General features: G+C 41.6%; 3 protein-coding genes across 3 annotated transcripts in view; 2 read left to right on the top strand and 1 right to left on the bottom strand.

The window, feature by feature from the left end:
• Window positions 1–1,276, top strand: part of LOC120035000 (choline transporter-like protein 1) — a 33,472-nt gene extending 32,196 nt beyond the window's left edge. The window contains exons 15-16 of the mRNA XM_038981736.1: window positions 144–224; window positions 355–1,276. Coding sequence (XP_038837664.1) covers window positions 144–224; window positions 355–381 — 108 coding nt within the window. The 3' untranslated portion in view covers window positions 382–1,276. The remainder of the gene's footprint in view (window positions 1–143; window positions 225–354) is intronic.
• Window positions 1,277–8,399: 7,123 nt separating this feature from the next.
• LOC120035135 (E3 ubiquitin-protein ligase TRIM21-like) lies at window positions 8,400–10,016 on the bottom strand. Its single transcript, XM_038981931.1, has one exon. It carries the CDS (start codon window positions 10,014–10,016, stop codon window positions 8,400–8,402), a length of 1,617 nt encoding a protein of 538 aa, XP_038837859.1.
• Window positions 10,017–16,699: 6,683 nt separating this feature from the next.
• On the top strand, window positions 16,700–27,064 carry LOC120034720 (choline transporter-like protein 1). Its single transcript, XM_038981324.1, has 5 exons — window positions 16,700–16,762; window positions 16,940–16,996; window positions 17,803–17,891; window positions 24,938–25,195; window positions 26,884–27,064. The coding sequence occupies exons 1-5, from the start codon at window positions 16,700–16,702 to the stop codon at window positions 27,062–27,064; spliced, it is 648 nt and encodes a 215-aa protein (XP_038837252.1).
• Window positions 27,065–27,071: the final 7 nt, after the last annotated feature.

The following is a 27,071-nucleotide window of genomic DNA, read 5'->3' as shown; positions in this document are numbered from 1 at the left end:
GTTTTTACAGAGTGCCACTTTAATCCATTTCTACGTGGTGAATAGTGTTTATGCACGTATTACACCAAACTCGCCTTGTTATCTCAACACCCAACACACACATTCACCCTCTCTCTTCTTTCTTCCTCTCCCTCTCTCTTTAGGAGTTTGTAGAAAACAGTAAAAAAATGGCGGGAAGGGATCGGGCCAAGGCAGATGGAGACGGTGGTGAGATGAAGCCCATGGTGAGTTAACCAAACTTTTCCAACGGTGAATACATTCACTTACTTCCATAACCTAGAGTCATACACCCAAAATGACGATGCTGATGAAGACAATAACAAAGTTTAACACTCCATTTGTTTATTGTTGTAGACTCGTGGAGGAGGGACTTTTGCTTGACCAACCCTAACCAGAAGACGGAAACCAAAAGACATTCCAAACGTTTCCATGATATCACTCCAGTCCCACGACAATATTTTTGATAACCTGTTAATTAATTTATGGCACATTTTACATGAAAGCTTTGTTTTTTTTAAAGCACAATGTCTTTTTGTAGCACATCTGTCAAGAATATTGTTAGTGTAGTTTTGTGCTATTGTACAGGCTGTAGAGTAGGTGTTTTGTAGTTTACCTTCTTGTGTGTGGAAGTATTGTGTGAGAGATTATTCAAATGCAGCATGTCATCACTGTTATTTTTTTTTAACTACTAATATTGTACACTGCAAGTGTTTGTATATCAATGTCTTTTTACATTGTGGTAATGATGATCATGGTCGCTACTTACGCTGCACTGGTACATCTAATTCGATTGTGACAAATAACTAGCATAACAGATGATCAACAGGCACTTTTCTCTGTGGAAAACTCCAACCCCAATGTCTTTTGACCCTGTTGAAAGATTTCCTTCATGGAATAGAAGAAAAAACGAATTCTGCATTTAGATAAAAAAAATTAACAGGTTCTGTTAAAAAGCCAGCTCCCAATTGAGCATTTTACTGTTGTAGATCAAATAGCCAGTGCTATGTACTATGATAAGGATGTTAATATTAGTATTTTGAATGCAGGTCCTACAAGTACTGAGGTTGTGTTATGTCAAAAGCAATGCATTACCCTAATGGAAAATCCCTATATTGTGGCAACGTTGAGTCATTACTCCTGATTGAGTTTGGAATACTGTATCCATAGAAAAAGTGATTCCCTATGACTGTATCTCTATTCGTGAATGCAAACAGAGTTTTATCCCAGAATATTTTGGATAACATTTTTATGCAGAGAAATTAAACAACAAAAAGAAGCAATGTCCATCTGTGTTTGTGAGAGCTGTGGGCAAGATAGGATCAGTTCTAGAGGGACATGGGTTTGTGTCTGGATGTCATTAAGATATCCACTCAGGAAGAAACATTAAAACAAAATACCCAATAATAAATACAATATATAAACTCAGCAAATAAAAATGTCACTGTCAACTGCATTTATTTTCAGCAAACTTAACATTAATATTTGTATGAACATAAGATTCAACAACTGAGACATAAATTGAACAAGTTCCACAGACATGTGACTAACAGAAATTAAATAATGTGTCCCTGAACAAAGGGGGGGTCAAAATCAAAGTTACAGTCAGTATCTGGTGTGGTCACCAGCTGCATTCAGTACTGCAGTGGATCTCCTCCTCATGGACTGCACCAGATTTGCCAGTTCTTGCTGTGAGATGTTACCCCACTCTTCCACCAAGGCACCTGCAAGTTACCGGACATTTCTGGAGGAAATGGCCCTAGCCCTCACCCTCCGATCCAACAGGTCCCAGACGTGCTCAATGGGATTGAGATCCGGGCTCTTTGCTGGCCATGGCAGAACACTGGCATTCATGTCTTGCAGGAAATCACGCACAGAACGAGCAGTATGGCTGATGGCATTGTCATGCTGGAGGGTCAAGTCAGGATGAGCCTGCAGGAAGGGTACCACATGAGGGAGGAGGATGTCTTCCCTGTAACGCACAGCGTTGAGATTGTCTGCAATGACAACAAGCCCAGTCTGATGATGCTGTGACACACCGCCCCAGACCATGACGGACCCTCCACCTCCAAATCGATCCTGCTCCAGAGTACAGGCCTCGGTGTAACGCTCATTCCCTCGACGATAAGCGCGAATCCGACCATCACTCCTGGTGAGACAAAACCGTGACTCGTCAGTGAAGACCACTTTTTGCCAGTCCTGTCTGGTCCAGCGACGGTGGGTTTGTGCCCATAGGCGGCGTTGTTGCCGGCAATGTCTGATGAGGACCTGCCTTACAACAGGCCTACAAGCCCTCAGTCCAGCCTCTCTCTCCTATTGCGGACAGTCTGAGCACTGATGGAGGGATTGTGCGTTCCTGGTGTAACTCGGGCAGTTGTTGTTGCCATCCTGTACCTGTCCCGCAGGTGTGATGTTCGGATGTACCTATCCTGTGCAGGTGTTGTTACACGTGGTCTGCCACTGCAAGGACGATCAGCTGTCCGTCCTGTCTCCCTGTAGCGCTGTCTTAGGCGTCTCACAGTACGGACATTGCAATTTATTGCTCTGGCCACATCTACAGTCCTCATGCCTCCTTGCAGCATGCCTAAGGCACGTTCACACAGATGAACAGGGACCCTGAGCATCTTTCTTTTGGTGTTTTTCCAGTCAGTAGAAAGGCCACTTTAGTGTCCTAAGTTTTCATAACTGTGACCTTAATTGTCTACCGTCTGTAAGCTGTTAGTGTCTTAACGACCGTTCCACAGGTGCATGTTCATTAATTGTTTATGGTTCATTGAACAAGCATGGGAAACAGTGTTTAAACCCTTTACAATGAAGATCTGTGAAGTAATTTTGATTTTTACGAATTATCTTTGAAAGACAGGGTCCTGAAAAAGGGACTTTCTTTGCTAAGTTTTAAATATATATATATATAGTACCAGTCAAACATTTGGACACACCTACTCATTCAAGGGTTTTTCTTTATTTGTACTATTTTCTACATTGTAGAATACATTTTGATGTCTTCACTATTATTGCCTTCCTGAAGACAAACAATATATACAAAACGCTTCAGTCTGGTTTTCGACCCTATCATAGCACTGAGATTGCACTTGTGAAGGTGGTAAATGACCTTTTAATGGCATCAGACCGAGGCTCTGCATCTGTCCTCGTGCTCCTAGACCTTAGTGCTGCTTTTGATACCATCGATCACCACATTCTTTTGGAGAGATTGGAAACCCAAATTGGTCTACACGGACACGTTTTGGCCTGGTTTAGATCTTATCTGTCGGAAAGATATGTTTGTAGATGGTTTGTCCTCTGACAAATCAATTGTACATTTCGGTGTTCCTCAAGGCTCTGTTTAAGGACCACTATTGTTTTCACTATATATTTTACCTCTTGGTGATGTCATTCGGAAACATAACGTTAACTTTCACTGCTATGCGGACGACACACAGCTGTACATTTTGATGAAACATGGTGAAGCCCCAAAATTGCCCTCCCTGGAAGCCTGTGTTTCAGACGTAAGGAAGTGGATGGCGGCAAATGTTCTACTTTTAAACTCGGACAAAACAGAGATGCTAGTTCTAGGTCCCAAGAAACGAAGAGATCTTCTGTTGAATCTGACAATTAATCTTGGTTGTACAGTCGTCTCAAATAAAACTGAAGGACCTCAGCGTTTCTCTGGACCCTGATCTCTCTTTTGACGAACATATCAAGACTGTTTCAAGGACAGCTTTTTTCCATCTACGTAACATTGCAAAAATCTGAAACTTTCTGTACAAAATTGATGCAGAAAAATGAATCCATGCTTTTGTCACTTCTAGGTTAAACTACTGCAATGCTCTACTTTCCGGCTACCCGGATAAAGCACTAAATAAACTTCAGTTAGTGCGAAACACGGCTGCTAGAATCTTGACTAGAACCCCCCAAAAATATCATATTACTCCAGTGCTAGCCTCTCTACACTGGCTTCCTGTTAAGGCAAGGGCTGGTTTCAAGGTTTTACTGCTAACCTACAAAGCATTACATGGGCTTGCTCCTACCTATCTTTCTGATTTGGTCCTGCCGTGCATACCTACACGTACGCTACAGTCACAAGACGCAGGGCTCCTTACTGTCCCTAGAATTTCCAAGCAAACAGCTGGAGACAGGGCTTTCTCCTATAGAGACTGGCCACCCCTCATAGCCTGGTTCCTCTCTAGGTGTCTTCCTAGGTTCCGGCCTTTCAAGGGAGTTTTTCCTAGCCACCGTGCTTCTACACCTGCATTGCTTGCTGTTTGGGGTTTTAGGCTGGGTATAAGGGTACAAGGCGAGACCCAGATGCAGACACAGGAGGAATATGGTTAGAGTCTTAGTTGTTTATTTAATCCCAAAGGAGTAGGCAAGAGAATGGTCGCAGACAGGCGAAAGGTCAAAACCAGATTCTGAGTCCAAGAAGTACAGTGGCAGACAGGCTTGATGTCAGGGCAGGCAGAAGGGTCAGGCAGGTGGGTACGGAGTCTAGAAAAAACAGCAAGGGTCAAAACAGGGAAGACTAAAAAAAATAATAGAAAACAGGAGCACGGGAAAAACACAGGGGTTGACTTGAAAACATACAAGACAAACTGGCACAGAGAGACAGGAAACACAGGGATAAATACACTGGGGAAAATAAGCAACACCTGGAGGAGGTGGTGACAATCACAAGAACAGATCAGGGTGTGACACTGGGTTTCTGTACAGCACTTTGTGACATCAGCTGATGTAAGAAGGGCTTTATAAATACATTTGATTGATTTGATTGAAAACTATGAAATAACACTATGAAATAACACATGGAATGATGTAGTAACCAAAAAGTGTTAAACAAATCAAAATATATTTTACTATCTTCAAAATGGCCACCCATTGCCTTGATGACAGCTTTGCACACTCTTGGCATTCTCTCAACCAGCTTCACCTGGAATGCTTTTCCATCAGTCTTGAAGGAGTTCCCACATATGATGAGCAGAATACTTCTCCTTCACTCTGCGGTCCAACTCATCCCAAACCATCTCAATTGGATTAAGGTCGGGTGATTGGAGGCCAGGTCATCTGATGCAGCATTCCATCACTCTCCTTCTTGGTCAAATAGCCCTTACACAGCCTGGAGGTGTGTCGGGTCATTGTCCTGTTGGAAAACAAATGATAGTCCCACTAAGCCCAAACCAGATGGGATGGAGCATCGCTGCAGAATGCTGTGGGAGCCATGCAGGTTAAGTGTACCTTGACTTCTAAATAAATCACTGACAGTGTCACAAGCAAAGCACCCCCACACCATCACACCTCCTCCTCCATGCTTCACGGTGGGCACCACACATGCGGAGATCTGTTCACCTACTCTGCGTCTCACAAAGACATGGCGGTTGGAACCAAAAATCTCAAATTTGGACTCATCAGACCAAAGGACAGATTTCCACCGGTCTAATGTCCATTGCTCGTGTTTCTTGGCACATTCAAGTCTCTTCTTATTATTGGTGTCTTTGCAGCAATTCGGCCATGAAGGCCTGATTCACGCAGTCTCCGCTGAACAGTTGATGTTGAGATGTGTCTGTTACTTTAACTCTGTGAAGCATTTATTTGAGCTGCAATTTCTGAGGCTGGTACCTCTAATGAACTTATCCTCTGCAGCAGAGGTAACTCTGGGTCTTTCTTTCCTGTTGCTGTCCTCATGAGAGCCAGTTTCGTCATAGCGCTTAATGGTTTTTCCGGCTGCACTTGAAGAAACTGAAGTTCTTGAAATGTTCCGTATTGACTGACCTTCATGTCTTACTTCATGTCTTAAAGTAATGATGGACTGTCGTTTCTCTTTGCTTATTTGAGCTGTTCTTGCCATAATATGGACTTGGTCTTTTACCAAATAGGGCTACCTTCTGTATACCACCCCGACCTTGTCACAACACACAACACAGCTCAAACGCATTAAGAAGAAAGAATTTCCACAAATTAACTTTTAACAAGGCACACCTGTTAATTGAAATGCATTCCAGGTGACTACCCCAGGAAGCTGGTTGAGAGAATGCCAAGAGTGTGCAAAGCTGTCATCAAGGCAAAGGGTGGCTACTTTGAAGAATCTCAAAATATAAAATCTATTTTGATTTGTTTAACACTTTTGGGTTACTACATGATTCCATATGTGTTATTTTATAGTTTTGATGTCTTCACTATTATTCTACATTGTAGAAAATAGTTAAAATAAAGAAAAATCCTGGAATGAGTATGTGTGTCCAAACTTTTGACTGGTACTGTATACCCAAAAATAAAACAATATATTTAATGAAATTCTAATTGTGATGTTATTGTGATGCATTAACTTGGAAATAGCCCCCTATCAGACCAGGGTTCAAAGTATTTGTTTTTCTGTCAAATGCATTAGCTGCACTTGATTGATCTCGACTGATGTAAAGGAAGAAATGGAATAGTACCAAAAGTGCCACCAATCTGGCACTCCAGTCTATATCACTCAAAATATTTGAAAGAAAATAAATTTGAACCCAGCTCTGTCCTGTATGAGTTTGAATATTCCTATCTCTTCTTTTCCTCTATCCTCTGGTGGACATCAGCAATAAATCCCAGATGCCCATGACCCCCATCCTGTTGTATTCAACCCCTTTGTTATGATAAGTCTAAATAAGTTCAGGAGTAAAAATATGCTTAACAAGTCACATAGTAAGTTGCATGGACTCACTCTGCGTGCAATAACAGTGTTTAACATGAAACTGGCTCTAACCAGAAGAGAAAGAGGAGGCATCGGTGCACAGGCCAGCTTCCCAGAGTCGCCTCTTCACTGTTGACGTTGAGACTGGTGTTTTGTGGGTACTATTTAATGAAGCTGCCAGTTGAGGACTTGTGAGGAGTCTGTTTCTCAAACTAGACACTCTAATGTACTTGTCCTCTTGCTCAGTTGTGCACCGGGGCCTCCCACTCCTCTTTCTATTCTGGTTAGAGCCAGTTTCATGTTAAACACTGTTATTGCACGCAGAGTGAGTCCATGCAACTTACTATGTGACTTGTTAAGCATATTTTTACTCCTGAACTTATATGCGTTGTTCTGTGAAGGGAGTAGTACACAACGTTGTACGAGATCTTTAGTTTCTTGGCAATTTCTCGCATGGAATAGATTTAATTTCTCAGAACAAGAATAGACTGACGAGTTTCAGAAGAAAGTTCTTTGTTTCTGGCCATTTTGAGCCTGTAATAGAACCCACAAATGCTGATGCTCCAGATACTCAACTAGTCTAAAGAAGGCCAGTTTTATTACATAATTGCAAAAGTTTTTTTTAATGATAAATTTGCCTTTTAAAATGATAAGCTTTGATTAGCTAATTGGAACACATGAGTGACGGTTGTTGATAATGGGCCTCGGTAAGCCTATGTAGATACTCCATCAAAAATCTGCCGTTTCCAGCTACAATAGTCATTTACAACATTAACAATGTCTACACTGTATTTCTGATCAATTTGATGTTATTTTAATGGACAAAAAAATTGCTTTTCTTTCAAAAACTAGGAAATGTCTAAGTGACCCCAAACCTTTGAATGGTAGCGTATATTTAAAAATGTTTACTTTGTTATTATCGGGTACTGTGTGTAAAAATATATATTTTGAATTCGGGCTGTAACACAACAACATCTGGAATAAGTCAAGGGGTATGAATACTTTCTGAAGGCATTGTACAAGCAGCTCAAAAGAAAAGTATGCATTTTATCATATTCAGTCACTTTTCAGTCACTTTCCTAAACCAACACCTAGCTTATAGGCACATTATTTCCCTTATCACACACTGTCTTAGATCCACAGCCAGCTCAAAGGAAAAGTATGCCCTTTATCGAAGTACAGTACTGTGGAACCAGCTCAAAGGCTGAGTATGTCCTTTACCACATTCACTTATGCAGTATCAACAACCAGCTTTAAGTCCTTTTTCACAATAACTTACATCCACAACAAGATCAAAGGAAAAGTAAGTCCTTTATCGCATTCACTTATACAGTATCAACAACCAGCTTAAAGGTGCACAATAAAGAAATCCCTCTGCCATTTCCTGGTTGCTAAAATTCTAATAGTTCGCCTAATTTCAGTTTTTGACAAAAAAAGCAAGTATAGTGTTTAGAATCATTGTACCATCTAAACCGCTGTGAAATATATTTTCTACATCCCAAAATATTGTATTTTCAGCTGTTCGAAGCTGGTGTACAAAACCTGAAAGTAAAAGATGCCAAAATGAAATGTAATAACTGGAAGCATAGAAATAATGCACATACAACAGATCTACCGCTTCTTATACTTGCTTTGAATGAGAATGACAGATCTATAACTCACATTTCTATGTGAATTTGGTCGGATCGCCCAAAAAAGTGACATATTACAGCTTTAAAGGAAGAGTAAGTTCTTTGTTAAATCAGTGTTTGTGATTGACAGGAGAGATGATGACAGGGGCTGCGTTTTTACCACTATCATGATTACAGGGACTGAAGAATGGGTAGATTTTCTCTGTAAAGGTGCAGCAAGTGAAAGAGTAGATATGAGACCTGGCCTCCACATCATAAAAGGAGACCTGACCCTCCTCATAATCCACAAACACCCCCACCTTCTGGGGCTTCTCGCTCAGGGAGAGACAGACTTGCGGTGAGGCACAGGCTGTGTACTCATTCCCATCCCTTAGCATCACAGTCCAAACTCCATGTTCAGGGCTCAGTGTGATTTCCCCCTTCCTGTCAGTGGACTCTCTGGCAACTCCTAAATCCCACCTAGTCTTCCCCTTAACCGTCACTTCATAGTAAAATCTCCCTGAGGAGAAGCCATCCGTTCCAAGGACAATGGTAAAACGATCAAACCTTTTTGGATTGTCAGGAAGATTCTGTGATGTGTCTCCACATCTTACTTGTTTTCCATCTTCAGACATGATGAGATATAGATTTGCTGTATCAGGGTCCAGAGTCACATCCACTGCATACTGCTGAATCCTCTTCAGTTTGACATCAGGCAGCTTCTCCATCTCTTTATTCAATGTCTCCTCCAGCTGAGACGCAGCTCTCCTCACAGTCCTGTGAACACTGATCTCAGACCAGTCCTTGGTGGGTGGAGGGGTGCACACCACGGATGTGAAGCTCTGGAGAAGTTGGAGGTGGTCCTCAGTGTGTGAGAGCTGCTTCAGGTCAGTGCTTCTCCTCTTTAGCTCAGTGATTTCCTGCTCCAGTTCTTTAATGAGCCCTTCAGCCTGCCTCTCTACTGCTTTCTGCTTCTCCTCAACCTCCTCAATGAGCTGAGCTTGGCCTTTCTCAATGGATCGTACCAGAGCAGTGAAGACCTTTATGCTGTCTGCTTTCTCCCTCTTTGCATCTCTTTTGCTGAGATGTACTGAGAGTTTGATCTCTTTAACTTTCTGCAGTCGCTCCTGGATAATCTGCTGCACTTCTGCCTCAGTTTTCCCCAGCTGAACCTTCCTCTCTCCACACTCGTCCTCTATAGGAACAGTGTCATGAGTCTTGTGGTCTGTTTCAGTGCAGAACTGACACACACATGTCTGGTCGGTCCTACAGAACAGATCCATGAGTCTGTCATGCTTCTTACAGATCCTGTCTTCCAGGTTCTCCACAGGGTTGATCAGCTTGTGTCGCTTGAAGGCTGGAGCTATCTGATGAGGCTCCAGGTGAGTCTCACAGTAAGAAGCCAGACACACCTGGCATGACTTCAGGGCCTTGCGCTTCGTCCCAGTGCAGATGTCACAGTGCACTTTTCCAGGTTTGGCAGGGGACTCATCTTTACCTGTGTCTCTCAACCGTTTATAATTCTCTACAATCTCTCTGAAGGTTGTGTTAACACGAAGCTTAGTTTGTCTGGACAATTTCTCATTACACAGTGGACATTGACACAGGTTGTTGCTATCCCAGTACTTTGTTATACAGGCCATGCAGAAGTTGTGTCCACACGAAGTGGAGACTGGCTCAGTGAACACATCCAGACAGATTGAGCACAGGAACTGCTCTTCAGACAGGAGACTGCTGGAGGAAGCCATATCTAGAAAGAAGGCAGAACTATAAATGATTTCCTGGAATGAGTCAGCTCTTGATAGTTTCAGTGCCATCAACATGGCATTAAGGGATACAAACCAATCCTGTTTAACCATACAACATACAGTAGACATTAATACATTTACCAAATGTAGTTTAACATAGGTACTGTAGAATAGAAAACAGGAGAATATAATATTTACACAATAGAATTTATCTTCACCTGCCCTGGTAAATCTCTACTCACCTGTGTGTGAGAGAGAGTGTGGTTCTCTCTGATCTTTCTGACTGTAGTATCAAAAAAGCCCTGGAGACTCAGCTTAGCCGTCTAATAAAGATTTCTGAGGAGTTTGAGAGTGTTTGCTCATTTGCGGTTCAGACGTCTATCCACTTAAGTTTCACTTTAGCAGCTTGACATCAACATTGCTCCTCCCCATCCAGTGCTGCTCTGCACTCTGTAACAGAATTAACCCTTGACGTTGCTGATCTCTGTTCTATCTTGATACATTGTTTTACCATCTAAAATCAAACAAGGTTGAACATCTTTAAACAGGCACGGTCTAGGTAAAACAAGTGTGAATCAGAAGCGTTAAACAAGGAGTTATTGCAGATGTAGGGAAAGTTTTCCAAAGACATAAATAAAAACAGAATTGAAGTTCATGGGGATGAACAAATAAACACAGTCTAGGTAGATTTGAACTTGCCTGATGACTCACACAGAATTCTTCCGCTGCTCTATTGATGAGAAACAAAGTTTGTGGGTGTGGCGTTTGGCCATGGCAATGGGTCTGGGCAGCCAGGCAAGATTTGACCATTAGCAGCAAGAAGTATCCCAGAAAAGGCATTTAAACATGCTCACTTTCGCTCATACCGACCACCAGTTTGTCAAGTCAAATCAAATCACATTTTATTGGTCACATACACGTGTTTAGCAGATGTTATTGCGGGTGTAGCGAAATGCTTGTGTTTCTAGCTCCATGCTTGTGTTTCTAGCTCCAACAGTGCAGTAATATCTAAAAAAATACAACGATACACACAAAACACACAAATCTAAAGTAAAGAAATGGAATTAAGAATATATAAATATTTGGACGAGCAATGTCAGAGCGGCGTAGACTAAAATACATTAGAATAGAATATAATGCAGTATATACATATGAGATGAGTACTACAAAATATGTCAACATTATTAAAGTGACTAGTGTTCAATTTTAAAGTGGCCAGTGATTTCAAGTCTATGTATATAGGGCAGCAGCCTCTAAGGTGCTAGTGATGGCTATTTAACAGTCTGATGGTCTTGAGATAGAAGCTGTTTTTCAGTCTCTCGGTCCCAGCTTTGATGCACCTGTACTGACCTTGACTTCTGGATGAAAGTGGGGTGAACAGCCAGTGGCTTGGGTGGTTGTTGTCCTTGATGATCTTTTTAGCCTTCCTGTGACATTGGGCACTGTAGGTTTCCTGGAGGGCAGGTAGTTTGCCCCTGGTGATGCGTTGGGCAGACTGCACCACCCTCTGGAAAGCCCTGCGGTTACGAGCGGTGCAGTTGCCGTAACAGGCCGACAGGATGCTCTCAATTGTGCATCTGTAAAAGTTTGTGATGGTTTTAGGTGCCAATCCAAATTTCTTCAGCATCCTGAGGTTGAAGAGGCGCTGTTGCGCCTTCTTCACCACACTGTCTGTGTGGGTGGACCATTTCAGTTTGTCAGTGATGTGTACGCAGAGAAACTGAAGCTTTCCACCTTCTCCACTGCTGTCCCGTTGATGTGGATAGGGGGGTACTCCCTCTGCTGTTTCCTGAAGTCCACGATCAGCTCCTTTGTTGACGGTGACGTTGAATGAGATGTTATTTTCCTGGCACCACATTCCCAGGGCCCTCACCTCCTCGCTGTAGGCTGTCTCGTCATTGTTGGTAATCAGGCCTACTACTGTTGTGTGGTCTGCAAACTTGATGATTGAGTTGGAGGCGTGCGTGGCCACGTTGTCATGGGTGAACAGGGAGTACAGTAGGGGGCTGAGCAAACACCCTTGTGGGGCCCATGTGTTAAGGATCAGCGAAGTGGAGTTTTTTCCCCCTACCTTCACCACCTGGGGGCGGACCATCAGGGCGGGGTTCAGACCCAGGTCCCCGAGCCTAATGATGAGCTTGCAGGGTACTATGGTGTTGAATGCTGAGCTATAGTCAATGAACAGCATTGTTACATAGGTATTCCTCTTGTCCAGATGGGATAGGGCAGTGTGCAGTGCGATGGCGATTGCATCGTCTGTGGATCTATTGGGGTGGTAAGCAAATTGAAGTGGGTTTAGGGTCTCAGGTAAGGTGGAGGTGATATGATCCTTGACAAGTCTCTCAAAGCACTTAATGATGACAGAAGTGAGTGCTACGGGGCGATAGACATTTAGTTCAGTTACCTTTGCTTTCTTGGGTACACTAACAATGGTGGACATCTTGAAGCATGTGGGGACAGCAGACTGGGATAGGGAGAGATTGAATATGTCCGTAAACACTCCAGCCAGCTGGTCTGCGCATGCTCTGAGGACGCGGCTAGGGAGTGCGTGATTGTCTGTAGACCCTGCCACATATGTCTTGTTTCTGAGCCGTTGAATTGGGATCCACTTTGTCTCTGTACTGACGTTTTTCCTGTTTGATTGCCTTACGGAGGGAATAACTACACTGTTTGTATTTGGCCACATTCCCAGTCACCTTGCCATGGTTAAATGCGGTGGTTCGCGCTTTCAGTTTTGCACGAATGCTGCCATCAAGTCAGACAATAGGTGGAGACAGGGGCACCACATGGATTTTGGGCCCCATGAAAAGATATCACATTGGGCCCCACCACCACAGGCCACACCAACCCTGAGGTTTTGCTGTAACCACACACCTCCAGAACCCGATCGACCCATTCAAAGCTTGCAGGCTTAAAACTCTCTTGTAGTCCAATATTTACCGTCCAATATTTACTGACAGCGAGCTGTGAAAATATAACACTGTGCAGACATGCATGCAACATTCTGCATACAGTGGAATTCACTCTTTGATGCAAGACTGATATCCTCTATAAGAAATGTGCTAAAGGCCATCTTTTACAGTCTAAATGTCATTTTAATGATAAATTGAATGGAAAATTATCTTAACATTAATGAATAACTTAAAATAAATATAACTTAAATATACATTAACCTCTTCAATTAAAATGTATGAACATTATCATCTATAGAATGATATAACAAACAAAATAATTAAATCAGCAGCAGATTTCTGAACTAAGTCTACATACCAACTAGAAAATAAGCAGCTGTAAAAGTGGAAATGGAAAACCAAATGGAAATGAAAAGGCCTGATGGTGGCGCTAGAGGAAAGGTCAAGTGGTCACCAAATCAATAGGTTTCTTCCACTTGGGGTCTTGATTGTGCACAACAAATTTTATGGCAATCCAGCCATTATTTGGGGTTATATCTTGTTCTCAGTCTGTTCTCAGTCTTGTTCTCAGCCTTTGGGCATTATATGTGTAGTGATCCAATATCCAAAGCCATGCCATTTAACAGTTATCGCTGGCCCTTGCTCAGCAAGAGCCCAGCTCTGAGCTTTCTTGCTAGCAAAGTCACTGATCAAGTCTTTGAAGTCCAGCTTTCTAGCTAACTGACTTTCAATGGACAGCATGGCAAGACTGCAAAGTCTGTCCTGGGACATAGTGGACCTCAAATAGTTTATCAGTTTTAGCTTACTGAAAGCTCGCCACCAGTAACAATCACAGGCAGTGTGCAAAATATACATAAAGCAATGCACACTTCTCCAAAAATGCTTTGCAGCTGCATCTTACAAATTGCAAACATCCATTTGCGTAGCAATCAGTGTTGGACAGGAGAGACTCCCATCCATCTCCAAGAGAATGCATCTCTTCCTTTAAGGCTCTGATATTTGCTGCCTCTGTGTCAAGTGAGACTTTTCCTGACTGGAGAATCACATTCCTGTCCTCAATGCATTGCAGTACCTGCAATTCTCCCAACTGTCATGTCATTCAACACAAAGCTGCTCACCTCCTTCTTCAGTTGGGAGTAGGGCTGGTTCAGGGGTATGGGGATGTGGAGACAGGGCTGGTTCAGGGGTATGGGGATGGGGAGACAGGGCTGGTTCAGGGGTATGGGGATGTGGAGACAGGGCTGGTTCAGGGGTATGGGGATGTGGAGACAGGGCTGGTTCAGGGGTATGGGGATGGGGAGACAGGGCTGGTTCAGGGGTATGGGGATGTGGAGACAGGGCTGGTTCAGGGGTATGGGGATGGGGAGACAGGGCTGGTTCAGGGGTATGGGGATGGGGAGACAGGGCTGGTTTAGGGGTATGGGGATGGGGAGACAGGGCTGGTTCAGGGGTATGGGGATGGGGAGACAGGGCTGGTTCAGGGGTATGGGGATGGGGAGACAGGGCTGGTTCAGGGGTATGGGGATGGGGAGACAGGGCTGGTTCAGGGGTATGGGGATGTGGAGACAGGGCTGGTTCAGGGGTATGGGGATGGGGAGACAGGGCTGCTGAGCCTGAAGCTGCATATGTTGGGCCTGGCACCATGCAGGGGCAGGGACAACGGATTGAGTTTGAATAGCTTGCTAAAAGTTTGCCTGCATTGATTGAATGTCGGCTAAAAGAGGAGCGAAATGTAAACACTCAGAATTTTCTATGAAGATATTAAGTAACTAATGTTAGGGGAGCAAAAGTAGCCTATTTCACTATGGGCTAAGCTAACAGGTTCATTTCCACCACTCACGGACTACACCCACCTTTGTGAAAAATTGGGTGACATACTGTGACACACCCTTTCTTTTCTCTCCCCTGTCTTTCTTTTCTTTCTTTTCATTTTTGGAAGCCAGATTTTTCTTTAGGAAGCTGAGACATGATGCTCCACCGGCACTCCTCACTCGCAATTCACTGCTAGCAAGTACCGCTCTCGCCTGGTTTGGGGACAGGACCAACCCATGTCGTGTCTTTGCTATCATTAAATTGAAGACTTATAGTTTTTATCAAAGATTCCTGTAATTAGGGATTACGCGATCAACTGAGTTGTAACGTAACTAATTAACTATGAATTTGGGGGCACCAGGGAAAATAGTCAGATTACAAAGTTATAATTTCCCAATATAACCTTTCAGATATTTTCATATCTGATCAATAGTCTTCTGATTAATGATTTATTTATTTTACCTCACGTTAGTCTCATTCCAAATGTCGTAAATTGTTGGTTATCTGCACGAACCCAGTCTTCACTATGAGTCATCCATACATCAATTGTCTTAAATCATTTATTTATTACTAACTAATTAATTCACAGAAATGCATAAACAAACAAACAAACTTAAAAATGGTTACATGAAAATGATGGGAGAAATATGCCCTAGTGGGCTGAACCGGCATGGCGGCTTGTTAGACAAAGGGAAAATGGGGGGTCGATTCAGAAGTCACTACAGAGTATACTCTTTATAACAATTGACATGCTAATCCTTACACATGAACGCTCACTCATTCGGGAACAATTGCAATCAATATATATATAGTTACGCTCGGTGTGTGTCGTCTTGATCGTTGGAGAGAAGTTCGTTTTTGTTGGAGTTCCTTCTGTCGTAGTTATTGTGGATAGTTCAGAGTGACATTCGTTATAGAATGGATGTTTCGGCGGTTGTCTTTCTTCGCGTTCAATGATACCGAATTCCTAGCTGCAGACTAGTAGTCAATATCAAAGACTAAGAGTTTAACCACGTGGTATGGTTAAAGATTCAGCAATGGTACTTAACCTTCGTTCTCCTCCGATGGAGAAAACATGGTCCAATGGTAATTTCTCAGAGTTGGCTTTTATTCAGATAGCAGGAAGGGGCTGTCCTTGGATGTCTGACCCAACTGGGCTCAGGGGCGATCCTTGGATTTAGTTCAAATCAAAAAGGGATTTGTATTTTTCTTCATTAAACAGTCCAAAATCATATTACACAATTATACAAACAGTATCATACTCACTCATTCATTTTATACAACAAACAGATGTAAACCTCATATCTGAGGTTATTATATAAACAGCGGTATGGTAATGTAGCCACCCCGTCTCTCATGAGTTTCCCACATGTGGACAAATGGACATGTTAATAGCTGGGATCTTCACCGATCTTTAATACTTTTTCCGGAACATGAAATCTGTTCGTACCTCAAGTTCTGTGAGGTGGAAGAAACCTCTTTGTCCTGAAAGTTTACCCTCTCTCTAATACTGTTTAGCCATGAGGAGATTCTCAGGAATTTACGACGTCTCTCTGTGATCACAGCATGGGTTGAAGGAGGAAAGGAGAGGCAGGGAGAGGGGGATGGGGTTTGCAATACCCAAGCAGGCAACGTCATGACACCCATATCATGTAAATCGAGGGGGGGTTGGGCAATACAGAGGCTCTCTGGATGTTTACTTTTTGCCAAAAACAAAGAAAGAAAAAGAAACCGTTAGTTTTATTAGTACATTGTAAATAAAATAATATATTAATGATGATAGGTTAATCATTTAATATTGGAAAAAATTTACCTAATGTTCTAATCATTTTTTAGGGCCCCTGTCAGTCACAGGCCCTTAGAATCATCCTAACTTTTCCATCCCATACGGCGCCCCTGGGTGGAGAACTAAAGCTGAAAGTATTTTCTGTTGGTTAGCAAAATACCTGTGCTCGATGTATGCTGAAAGCCTGCATCTGCTGCTTGTGGTGCCTGACGAAGTGTCTAACATACCTTAATCAAGTAAGTGTCCTATCAGAATCAGATTGATTGTCATGTGAGATGTTGATTATTCTTGCTATTACACATGTTATATCATTGACAGAATGTATTTTACAATGGAGACTTTCCAAGATGACAGCAATCACACATTGTTATTGATGATAATTGCTGTCTCTTGTTTGTCTGTTTTCACCACAGAATGCGTACACGGCGACAGATATCAACATCACCAGTTTCTGTAAGTCGACACGTGACGTCTGTCGTGGTAATTTCCTGTATTACTAAATGGAAAGAGTTTACAAACCACACACAAGTCAGAGTTATATTATAAAGTCCATCTTTAATTATATGAGCTTCACCATAGCCCTTTTGACTCTCAGATCAATTCAGTGTCTATAAATGAATTCTCTGAGAGTCCTTACAAAACAATTCTAAGTATCTTTTATAGAAAAGACATCTTACATGACGAATAGCAGATCTTAGGAACATTACAAAGAATATTTTACTTGAAAGAGGAGTATCCCATCCAGATAGCATTAGCTATAAATTATCTTTCAGTTTGGTCTCTTTAGACGAGATTCTAATCTCGTTCTTGGTACCACTTAGGACCAAAACATTACCTCATCCAATGGCATATATCAATTGTCAATTCTAGATACTCCCATCTCAAATACACCCTCTCTTCTCCCCACTCCTGGAGAAGCTCACTAAGGGGAGTGAACCTCTAGGTCATATACTATGAAAGATAAGTTCAACATCAGCGTTGGTGGTATAATGGTTCCAGACACTGCCATACTCCTCCCCCCAATGGGAAAAGAAGGGAGTGACTGGATTACAGACATAGTGGAGCCCTTCACATGGTTTCACAGATGACTCACATATTACCAGACATGTAAAAGACAAGCCTGACCTCTCCCCTCTCTGGGCCCTGGACTTTTCCCTAGAGAGAAAGGAAAATGCAACTGCCAACAGTATAGTCCAAAAGAAGACATTCTAATGACAAGCATAAAGATAAATAAAACATCTTATTTATATATGTTACCTAACTAATTCTGATTCAGCTACGACACGTCTTCGTCATCCTAGTAGAGAATGTCTTCAGAGTGGCCACCATCAACACCATGGGCGACTTTGTCCTCTTCCTGGGAAAGGTAGCGGCCGCATAGTGACTGAGGGAGACTACTAGAGTGAGGGACGTGTACGACAAAATGGCGTCAATGAACAGGATGATTGATTCTGCCTGTGGAGCATTCCAGTGAGGGTCTGCGAGGGAAACCGGTGTAGCATTTTATGAAGCGTGAGGGAAATTCCCATCTGACCAAAAAACAATGAGGACCCGCCCAGACCAGACTCTTACTGTGAGCTGCCCAGGAGGAGACACATCATCCGCGAACAATTGAGGGACATGGCGACTGAATTTCAGTAAGTCAATTTAAAGAAATTTGCACAAAAAATATCTAATAATAAAACTAAGAAAACTAAACATAAAAAGGTACCACTAGTCTTAAGAAGAAGACTAGAGCTAGTCTTAGGAGAAGGCTTGAGTGAGGGCAGGAAAGGTACCATAGAAAAGCCCCCACTGACAGCTGTCTGTAGGCATTTATGAAGTGTCTACGTGGTCTGAAACCACTGATAATAGCGCAAGGTGTTATTGAGCACAAGGTGTTATTGTCACGATCGTCTTGAGGTGAAAGAGTGGACCAAGGCGCAGCGTGATATGAATACATCTTTTAATATAACGAAGACGAACACTGAGGAACACTGACAAACTAATACAAAAACAACAAACGATCGTGACGCTATACAAACTACGTGCACACATGCAACATAGACATAGATAATTACCCACAACCTGCCTAATGCCTATGGCTGCCTTAAATATGGCTCCCAATCAGAGACAACGATAGACAGCTGTCTCTGATTGAGAACCACTCAGGCAACCATAGACTTACATGAACACCTACACTGAACACAATCCCATGAACTCTACAAAACCCCCTATACAATACAACCACCCAAGACGAGACAAATACACACAAACATCCCCCATGTCACACCCTGACCTAAAATAATAAAGAAAACAAAGATAACTAAGGCCAGGGCGTGACAGTTATTTTATATGTATAGGAAGTATCGCCAAGAGAACCGTTGAAGATACATATTGTGCATAGGATGCAACGACTATAATTTTTGAAGATGCACATGGAGTAATAAGGGTGATTACTGAGTGTGTTTGGGAATAGTACTAAGTGAATGTGAATGTTAGAGTTGTGTGAGTGTTGAAATGACGATTTAAGCTGATTAAAATTTGGATAGTAAGAGATTGAAATTTGGATAATAAGTGGTAAACTGAAGTTTAACAAAGGATTGAAATTTGGACAATAAAAGGATTTGAAATTTGGATAATAAGAGATATTATTAGTACTGAGTGAATGAGAGCTATCAGGGGACTAGCCCCAGTTTGAAAGAGGTGGATATCTGATTGAATAACCCAACCAGTTCTGTGTGAGTTATTCAATCTATAACGTTATCTAGGGGTTCTGTCCACCACCGCCTGTCAATCTACAGATATTGAGCACTGACTGGAGAAGCCATTGAAAAGTTTGAGAGTATGAGTGAGGGTAGAGAAGCCCCACTGACAGCTGTCTATAGGCATTTCTGGAAATTGTCTATGTGGTCTGGGACCAATGTGGTCTGGGACTACTGAGATTTCTTTGAGAGCATGATATGTGTACCTCTCGGGCTGGCTGCGCTGTGATCGTTGCTGGGGGTGTGGAAGTGAATACCTAAGTTGATTTCTAACGTTATATAGGGTTTGTGTGTGATGTGAAGATATGAAAGGAGAGAGTGCTATTACCGCATATGCTGTATGAATAGTATAATGGGGTACTAGAGGTTTGATAAAGTAACAATGGAAAAAATAATAAGAATATACAACTTGCTTACCCACATGTAGACGTACGTAAGTGGTGCAAACTGGCTCTGTTTCCCAGTCTATCCTGTCTCAGGTGCCAGACATATTATGGACAGAGCAAACCATCTATAGTGGACTGATAGGCAGTGCTAGCCCAGTTATAATGCATGTTGATCCCAGAAAGAAGCCCTAGTCTCGAGAGCTACCTTAAAAAGGAGCTCCCTCCTATGTTACTCTCTTCCCTTCTGAATTGGCCGATGTATTTTTATAAATTTGGCGCATTACATGTTAATCATAAAATAATAGACATTTAATAAGTGTGAAGCAGAAAGTGAATATCCAAAAGCAATTTGTAATAAATATATAGAGTAACATAGTTAGGGTAGACTAAAATAAAAGCAAAGCCTTCCAATAAGGAAAAAGGTATCATGTTTGTTTTGTTTTGTTTTTAAACCTTACAATAGGGGTAAAAGCAGAACATTGTTTGAGAGTGTTCCGTGTGTATTAGCAGTAGAGATTGAGAATGTTTTTTCTACTGGAGTAGACGGGTTTTAGTTGAAGGAAACAGATATGAAGACTAGTGAGAGTAACAAAGACATTGATAAAGAAGGTAAAGTGGAAAGATTCATGGTACTCATGATCTATGATGTCAAATTGAATGAGTGTTGACAGTATGTGAATGGTAATACTATGTTTTTAGTGGCTTCCAGATAGCCCTCTAAAACTGCCATATTTTCAGCGCTGTAAAGTACTTAAGTAAAAATACTTTAAACTACTACTTTTAAGAAGTTTTTGGGGTATCTGAACTTTACTTGATTATTATATTTTTGACAACTTTCACTTTTACTTCATGACATTTTTAAAAAGAAAATAATGTACTTTTTACTCCATACATTTCCCCTGACACCCAAAAGTACCCGTTACATTTTGAATGCTTAGCAGTACATGAAAATGGTCCAATTCACACATATATCAAGAGAACACGTGGGCATCCCTATTGCCTCTGATCTGACGGACTCACTAAACACAAATGCATCTGTTGTAAATGATGTCTGAGTGTTGGAGTGTGCCCCTGGCTATCCGTACATTTTCCAAACAAGAAAATGGTGCCATCTGCTTTGCGTAATATAAGGAATTTGAAATTATTTATACTTCTACTTCTTTGACTTTTGATACTTAAGTATATTTGAGCAATTACATGTACTTTTGATACTAAAGTATATTTAGAACTAAATACTTTTAGACTTTTACTCAAATAGTATTTTACTGGGTGACTTTCACTTTTACTTGAGTAACTTTCTATTAAGGTATCTATACTTTTACTCAAGTATGACAACTGGGTACTTTTTCCACCACTGCATATTTTAGTAATTTGAAGAAGTAAAGGTTTCAATTCAAGGTCACATGATGAACAGAGGGACTGAGCCTTGGGACTGATATCAAATTAGAGGTTGCCATCTGTCACACCCTGACCTGTTTCACCTGTCTTTGTGCTTGTCTCCACTCCCCTCCAGGTGTTGCCCATCCTCCCCTGTGTATTTATACCTGTGTTCTCTGTTTGTCTCTTGCCAGTTCGTTTTGTTTTGTGAAACTTACCAGCGTTTGTTCCCCTGCTCCTGTCTGTATCTTGCTCCTGTTTTCTAGTCCTTCCTGGTTTTGCCCGTTCTGTCTTCCCTGACCCTGAGCCTTCCTGCTATTATATACCCTGCCCCAACTCACTGGATTATTGACCACTGCCTGCCCAGACCCTGAGACTGCCTGCCTTTCTGGACCTTTTGCACCCTCTCGGGATTACTGACCTCTGCCTGCCTTTGACCTGTCGTTTGCTTGCCCCTGTACTAGAAATACATTTTTGTTTATTCGACACTGTCTGCATCTGGGTCGGACCTGAAACCTGATACCAGCTATTGTTTGGGTTAAAGATACGCTTTCTGTGGACAAATAGATAAGTCACGAGTGAAAATGAGTGGTTCTCACTGAAATCAAACATGGGACATTTGGGACAGAGGTACAAATAATTGAAAAAGAGACATGTTTGACCATTTCCAATAATTTATACAAAATTCTATAGTTTGGGTAACACCAGTGATTTAAGTACGAAGCTAATGTTATCTAAAACAATAATCTGTTTCCTTTACGTGGAACTGTGTCCACAATTTAAGTAGATCCAAGTAAATGTTTTATTACCGAATATTGAGCTGATAAGCCAGCACCAACTTGTTGAAGGACCTGGCAGATTTGTTCAACAACAGGTTTCATATTTTGACTAGTTGATGTCACAGGGACAGTCAGTACAGAACATATGTCAATGCAACAGGTAAAAAGGATAAGATTACAAGAAAAGGGTTCTAAGATTGTTTACTTGGACAATGTATTATCTGATGTGTCTCAAGTATGATTCTGTATACGCATGGTTTTATCAAGACTTCCTGCCCAAGATGCAGTAGGCTCGATTGTCCACTAACAAGTTTACCAATGATTCCGTATCTCTCCCTTTGAAAGGCTTCCTGAGTCAGGTGCCTTAGGAGAGCAGTTCTTGAGACTGTGTACTATACAGTATAAATGTACCCAGATCCGGCTGTTAAGGGAGCTCCCAAAGTAAGTAAGGCCTGGCCATTTTGTTTGTTTTTACCCTACGTTTTACCACACACTCCAGCACCCACACACAACCCACCTGTTATGAATATTTGTGGTGTTAGTACTGTGTTTGATACATTGTGTGGGGTCTTTTTATTTGGTTTTAGTGGGTACTTCACAGGTTGGAAAATATGTATATATTGTCCGAGTTTTGGTTGCACACATGTACATTTCCTGATAAGAAATGTACTGAAAAACCTAATATAAACCTGGTACACAAAATGTTTGAAATATCTTTAAATAATAAGTCTGAATACAGGTAAAGAAAAGGGAAAGAAACAATCACTTAATGGGGTTGAATGACCACTGACCTCTGTTCTGCCTTTCTGGTTGGGCCTGATCACCCTCACTAGAAAGGCTAGAGACATTGGGTGAAATTTAAATGTATAAGTATATATATATACACTAATAATTAGGAAGAAGTTTATCATTTGTCAATAGTCAGTCCCCTGGGGCCCCTTTGGTACATTTGCAAATTGATTTTGTTCACATGCCTTCCTGTAAAAGGAAAAAATATATGTTGGTAATGCTTGACGGTTATTCCAAATGGATTGAAGTTTTCCCCGGGTCAAACACTTTCTTACAAATAGCTAGTAATGTCTCTGTACTACAGAAGGTATCAGATTGTTGGGTTTGTGGATTGTTCCCAGACAGTGCTAAGACTATGCCATGTGGACTAAAGCAGGTAACCTTACAGACAGAGGGCTTGATTGATTGGGTAAAGGATAACATGTTTTATATGAAGAAGTCTATTGCTGTTGTTGTTTTGTTTGTTTGTTTTTGTACTGCTGTTTTTTTCTTCTTTTTTTCTTGCTTCAATACAAATCTCACCAGATTGGGTCTGCTGGATGGTCGGGATTTCTCCCTAAGGATTTGCCCTCTAACTCCCTGACCCTGTAACTCTGCAGTGAGGTCGCCAATGTGATAGGAGAGTATAAGTCAATTTGCAAACATCGTTTCAACAGTGTGTTGTTATTCTCTTTGACATTTGTCTTTGAAATTTGTATTAATAATATTGGTAGTAGTAATAATTTGTCATACAGTAAATAGTTTGTCTGGATTTCCTGAATCAGAGATGGCGTAAACTAAACTGTTGTTCCGGTCTGTCTTCTCTCAAGGTTATGGCGAAGGTGACCACAGATGGTATCTAGATTCATGGAAGGGATAATTAGACCGAGAACAGCATGAGCCTCACCCCCTTTAACCGGCTGAAGTAATGGTGACAATGGTGTTCTCTATGGCCCTGTCCTTCAACACTTCTACCTGAGACCTGAGTTCAAGCTAGCAACCTGTGCACAGCATCCAGTCGAAGCTATCAACTGCCTTTTCTCTCAGGAGGGCGGCATGAGTCCACGTGGAGTGAGTATGGAGAGAGCTCCCGTCCAAACTTCTCTCATGCTGCTGGTGTACTGGTTGGAAAATGGACAAGACATAATTGACCATATAGGATGGTGGTGGCGGCTCAGGATCAGAGATTTGTCTACTTGGGAAAATCTGATTATTCCCCAGATACTGACATCGGGACATTATCAAGGGCCATCCACTTTGAACATGTGCCATTGGAAGGACGAACTGAAACACTATCTTAAGTAGAAAATGAAGAAACGCTAGAAGACTGAGTGCCAGGAAGGAGGGGGGTGGTCAACCGTGCCCGTAATTGATTTAGGCTTGTCCAAAATGGTTTATTCGGGGTATCAGGTTGATTGTGGAGGTCTGCATTCTGCGAAATTTCGAGTAATTTAGACAAAAAATGCATTGAGATACAATATGTAATTAACATGCCACTCGCGACAAAAGCTCCAGCTGAAACGTCATTTCCAGAATCTATAAATGAAATTGTGTAATGAAGCATATGTGTAACTGTATGAAGTGAAGGTCTTAAGTTAAAACATTCTACTGTAATGGTTTTACAGGTAAGAGCTATGGAAACAATCTGAGTCTACATATCCCTTGTTTGTATTTTAAATTGTAGAACCCAGAGTGAAGGGTTTGAAAGGATGGAAGTGTCTGGTTTTATGTGTTGATTTTGCTTACTTTAATAGAAGTATAGAATTGAATTGTACACAGCATCTCCTCTCCCTCTATATTGGTTTGTGCAGGTGACTGTGACCTCCTCCTAAGACCAATTGGCAGTAGGCCCAGAACATTGTTCTGGGAACCTAAAAGGGATATCTCAATTTCATGGTCTCAGCTTGGAGAGAAGAAACCTTGTGAGGTATTGGTTGATCACAAGCAGGAACCAAACGTTAATGATGAATGATGAATAATGAATAATGTAAATCATGCAAATATAACTTGTCTGTGTAAGCAGTATATAAAAGAACTAACGGGACTGCCCCGGCAGAGCTCCCGACCGACATGTACTATGGTGCATTAATTTTGTTGGAACCTTTCCAGCTTGTTGATAATAAAGAATGATTCATTTAAGTTTGACTTTGAGTTCCTGGTGGTCATTTCCACGACACTGCTCCATTTTAGAATTGTTTATTGTCAGTTCATAATTTGTGTGTATTTTAATACTATTTAATACTATTCAATCCATCACTGTCTCTCTCTTTTTCTCTACCTTTGTCTCTTTCTTTCTTTTCTCTCCCTTTCCCACCCTCCTTTCTCTCCATCTTTTCCTTCGTGTCTGTGTGTGTCCGGGTACTGATCGTCTCTTGCACGGCGTTCGCCGTTGTGTTGGCACTCAACTACCAGCGGGACTACACGGTGTGGGTGCTGCCCCTGCTCATCTTCTGCCTGTTCTTCTGGCTGGTGGCCCACTGCTTCCTGTCTGTCTTTGAGATTGTGGTGGACGTGCTCTTCCTCTGCTTCGCCGTGGACACCAAGCACAACGATGGCAGCCCCGGCCGAGAGTTCTACATGGACAAAGCCCTCATGGTGAGGGGAAGGGAGGCTGGGTGGGTGGGAGACTATGGCTGCGTCCCAATTCTCCACCTGTCATGGACTTAAAAGCAATGGATTGGTGTAATCATTGTTAAATTTATGTTATGCTCACTTTGGGAGAAGGGTCGAGAATCGGGATGTAGCCTTGTCTCTGTTCCAAGATACACACTATCATTCCAGTGTATCAGGCTATACATTCTAACTGGTATGCAAGTGTGGATAAGGGAACATAGCTTTTTTTTGCGGAGTACCACATTAATCCATTTCTATGTTTATTGTAACAGAAGTACATCCGTCAAGAATATTGTTAGTGTAGTTTGGTGCTATTTTACAGGCTGTAGAGTTGATGTTTTTTAGTTAACCCTCTTTTGAGTGCATTCCATGTTATCACTGTTATTTTGTAACCACTACTATGGTACACTACAAGTGTTTTGTATCTCAAATTACTTTTTGGATTGTGGTACTTATGATCATTTATTTTTAAATTTTTTAATTGAACTTTTATTTAACTAGGCAAGTCAGTTAAGAACAAACTCTTATTTACAATGACGGCCTACCAAAAGGCAAAAGGCCTCCTGCCGGGACGGGGGCCTGGGATTATTATTATTATATATTTTTTTTAAATATATATATAGGACAAAGAAACACACATCACGACAAGAGACAACACTACATAAAGAGAGACTTAAGACAACAACATAGCAAGGCAGCAACACATGACAACACAGCATGCATGGTAGCAACACAACATGACAACAACATGGTAGCAACACAACATGGTAGCAGCACAAAACATGGTACAAACATTATTGGGCACAGACAACAGCACAAAAGGCAAGAAGGTAGAGACAACAATACATCACGCAAAGCAGCCACAACTGTCAGTAAGAGTGTCCATGATTGAGTCTTTGAACGAAGAGATGGACATAAAGCTGTCCAGTTTGAGTGTTTGTCCAGTCGCTAGCTGCCACGAACTGAAAAGAGGAGCGACCAAGGGATGTGTGTGCTTTGGGGTCTTATGTCAAAGGTAATGCATGATCATAACTGACAATCCCAAAATGATGCCAACATTGAGTCATTTCTACTTATCGAGTTTCTAATACTCTATCTGTAGAAAAAGGCATTCCCTAGAGCTGTATATTTATTAATGAATGCAAGCAGAGTTTTAACCCAGAATATTTTTTCTAACATTTTTATGCAGAGTAATAAAATTAATTAAAAACAAGCAATGACCACTTGTGTTTGTGAAAGCTGTGGGGCGAGAGAGGATCAGTTGTATCAGGGACATGGGTTTGTGTCTATATGCCATTAAGATATCCACTAAGAGGGAGAAACGATAAAACAATATACCCAATAATAAAACATTATTTATATCCCCAACAATAAAACAATATATGTAATTAAATGATATGCTTGTAATTGTGACGTGTTAAGTAGGAAATAGCCCGGTATCACACCAGGGTTCACACTATTTGTTTTTCTGTCAAAGACGTTAGCTGCACTTGATTGATCTCACCTGATGCAACAGCATCAATGGAATAGTCCCAAAAGTACAGACCCCTGCCCATCTGGCACTCAATACCAGCTCAGTCAAACACTCAAAGCAATTTAAACAAAACAATACTATTTAAACCCAGGTCTGTCCTGTATTGCTTATAATATTTCTAACTCCTGTTATCCTCTACTCTGTGATGGATATCAGGAATACATCTGGCCCTGACCCCATCCTATCCTCTACGATGCATCTGGCCCACTACAACCTGGGCATCGTGGCCAAAGTCTCCTTTATCATCACCCTGGTGGAGATCCCTGGCCTTATCCTCACCTACATCCACAACCAGCTCAAAAGAAAAGTATGCATTTTATTAGATTCACTGTCATAGGCCAATA

The sequence above is a fragment of the Salvelinus namaycush genome, chromosome 42 (genome assembly GCF_016432855.1).
Source record: "Salvelinus namaycush isolate Seneca chromosome 42, SaNama_1.0, whole genome shotgun sequence".
NCBI lineage: Eukaryota > Metazoa > Chordata > Actinopteri > Salmoniformes > Salmonidae > Salvelinus > Salvelinus namaycush.
Note: the sequence above shows the minus strand (reverse complement) of the source record. Positions and strands in the feature narration are given on the sequence as shown.

Bases quoted from the DNA above. Each gene is read 5' to 3' on its own strand.
- LOC120035135 (XM_038981931.1), bottom strand. From the start codon at position 10,016: ATGGCTTCCTCCAGCAGTCTCCTGTCTGAAGAGCAGTTCCTGTGCTCA.
- LOC120034720 (XM_038981324.1), top strand. From the start codon at position 16,700: ATGCTGAAAGCCTGCATCTGCTGCTTGTGGTGCCTGACGAAGTGTCTA. The intron at 16,997-17,802 runs GTCTGTCGTGGT...ATTCTGATTCAG, and splicing joins TCTGTAAGTCGACACGTGAC to CTACGACACGTCTTCGTCAT. The intron at 17,892-24,937 runs GGTAGCGGCCGC...TGTGTGTGTCCG, and splicing joins TTTGTCCTCTTCCTGGGAAA to GGTACTGATCGTCTCTTGCA.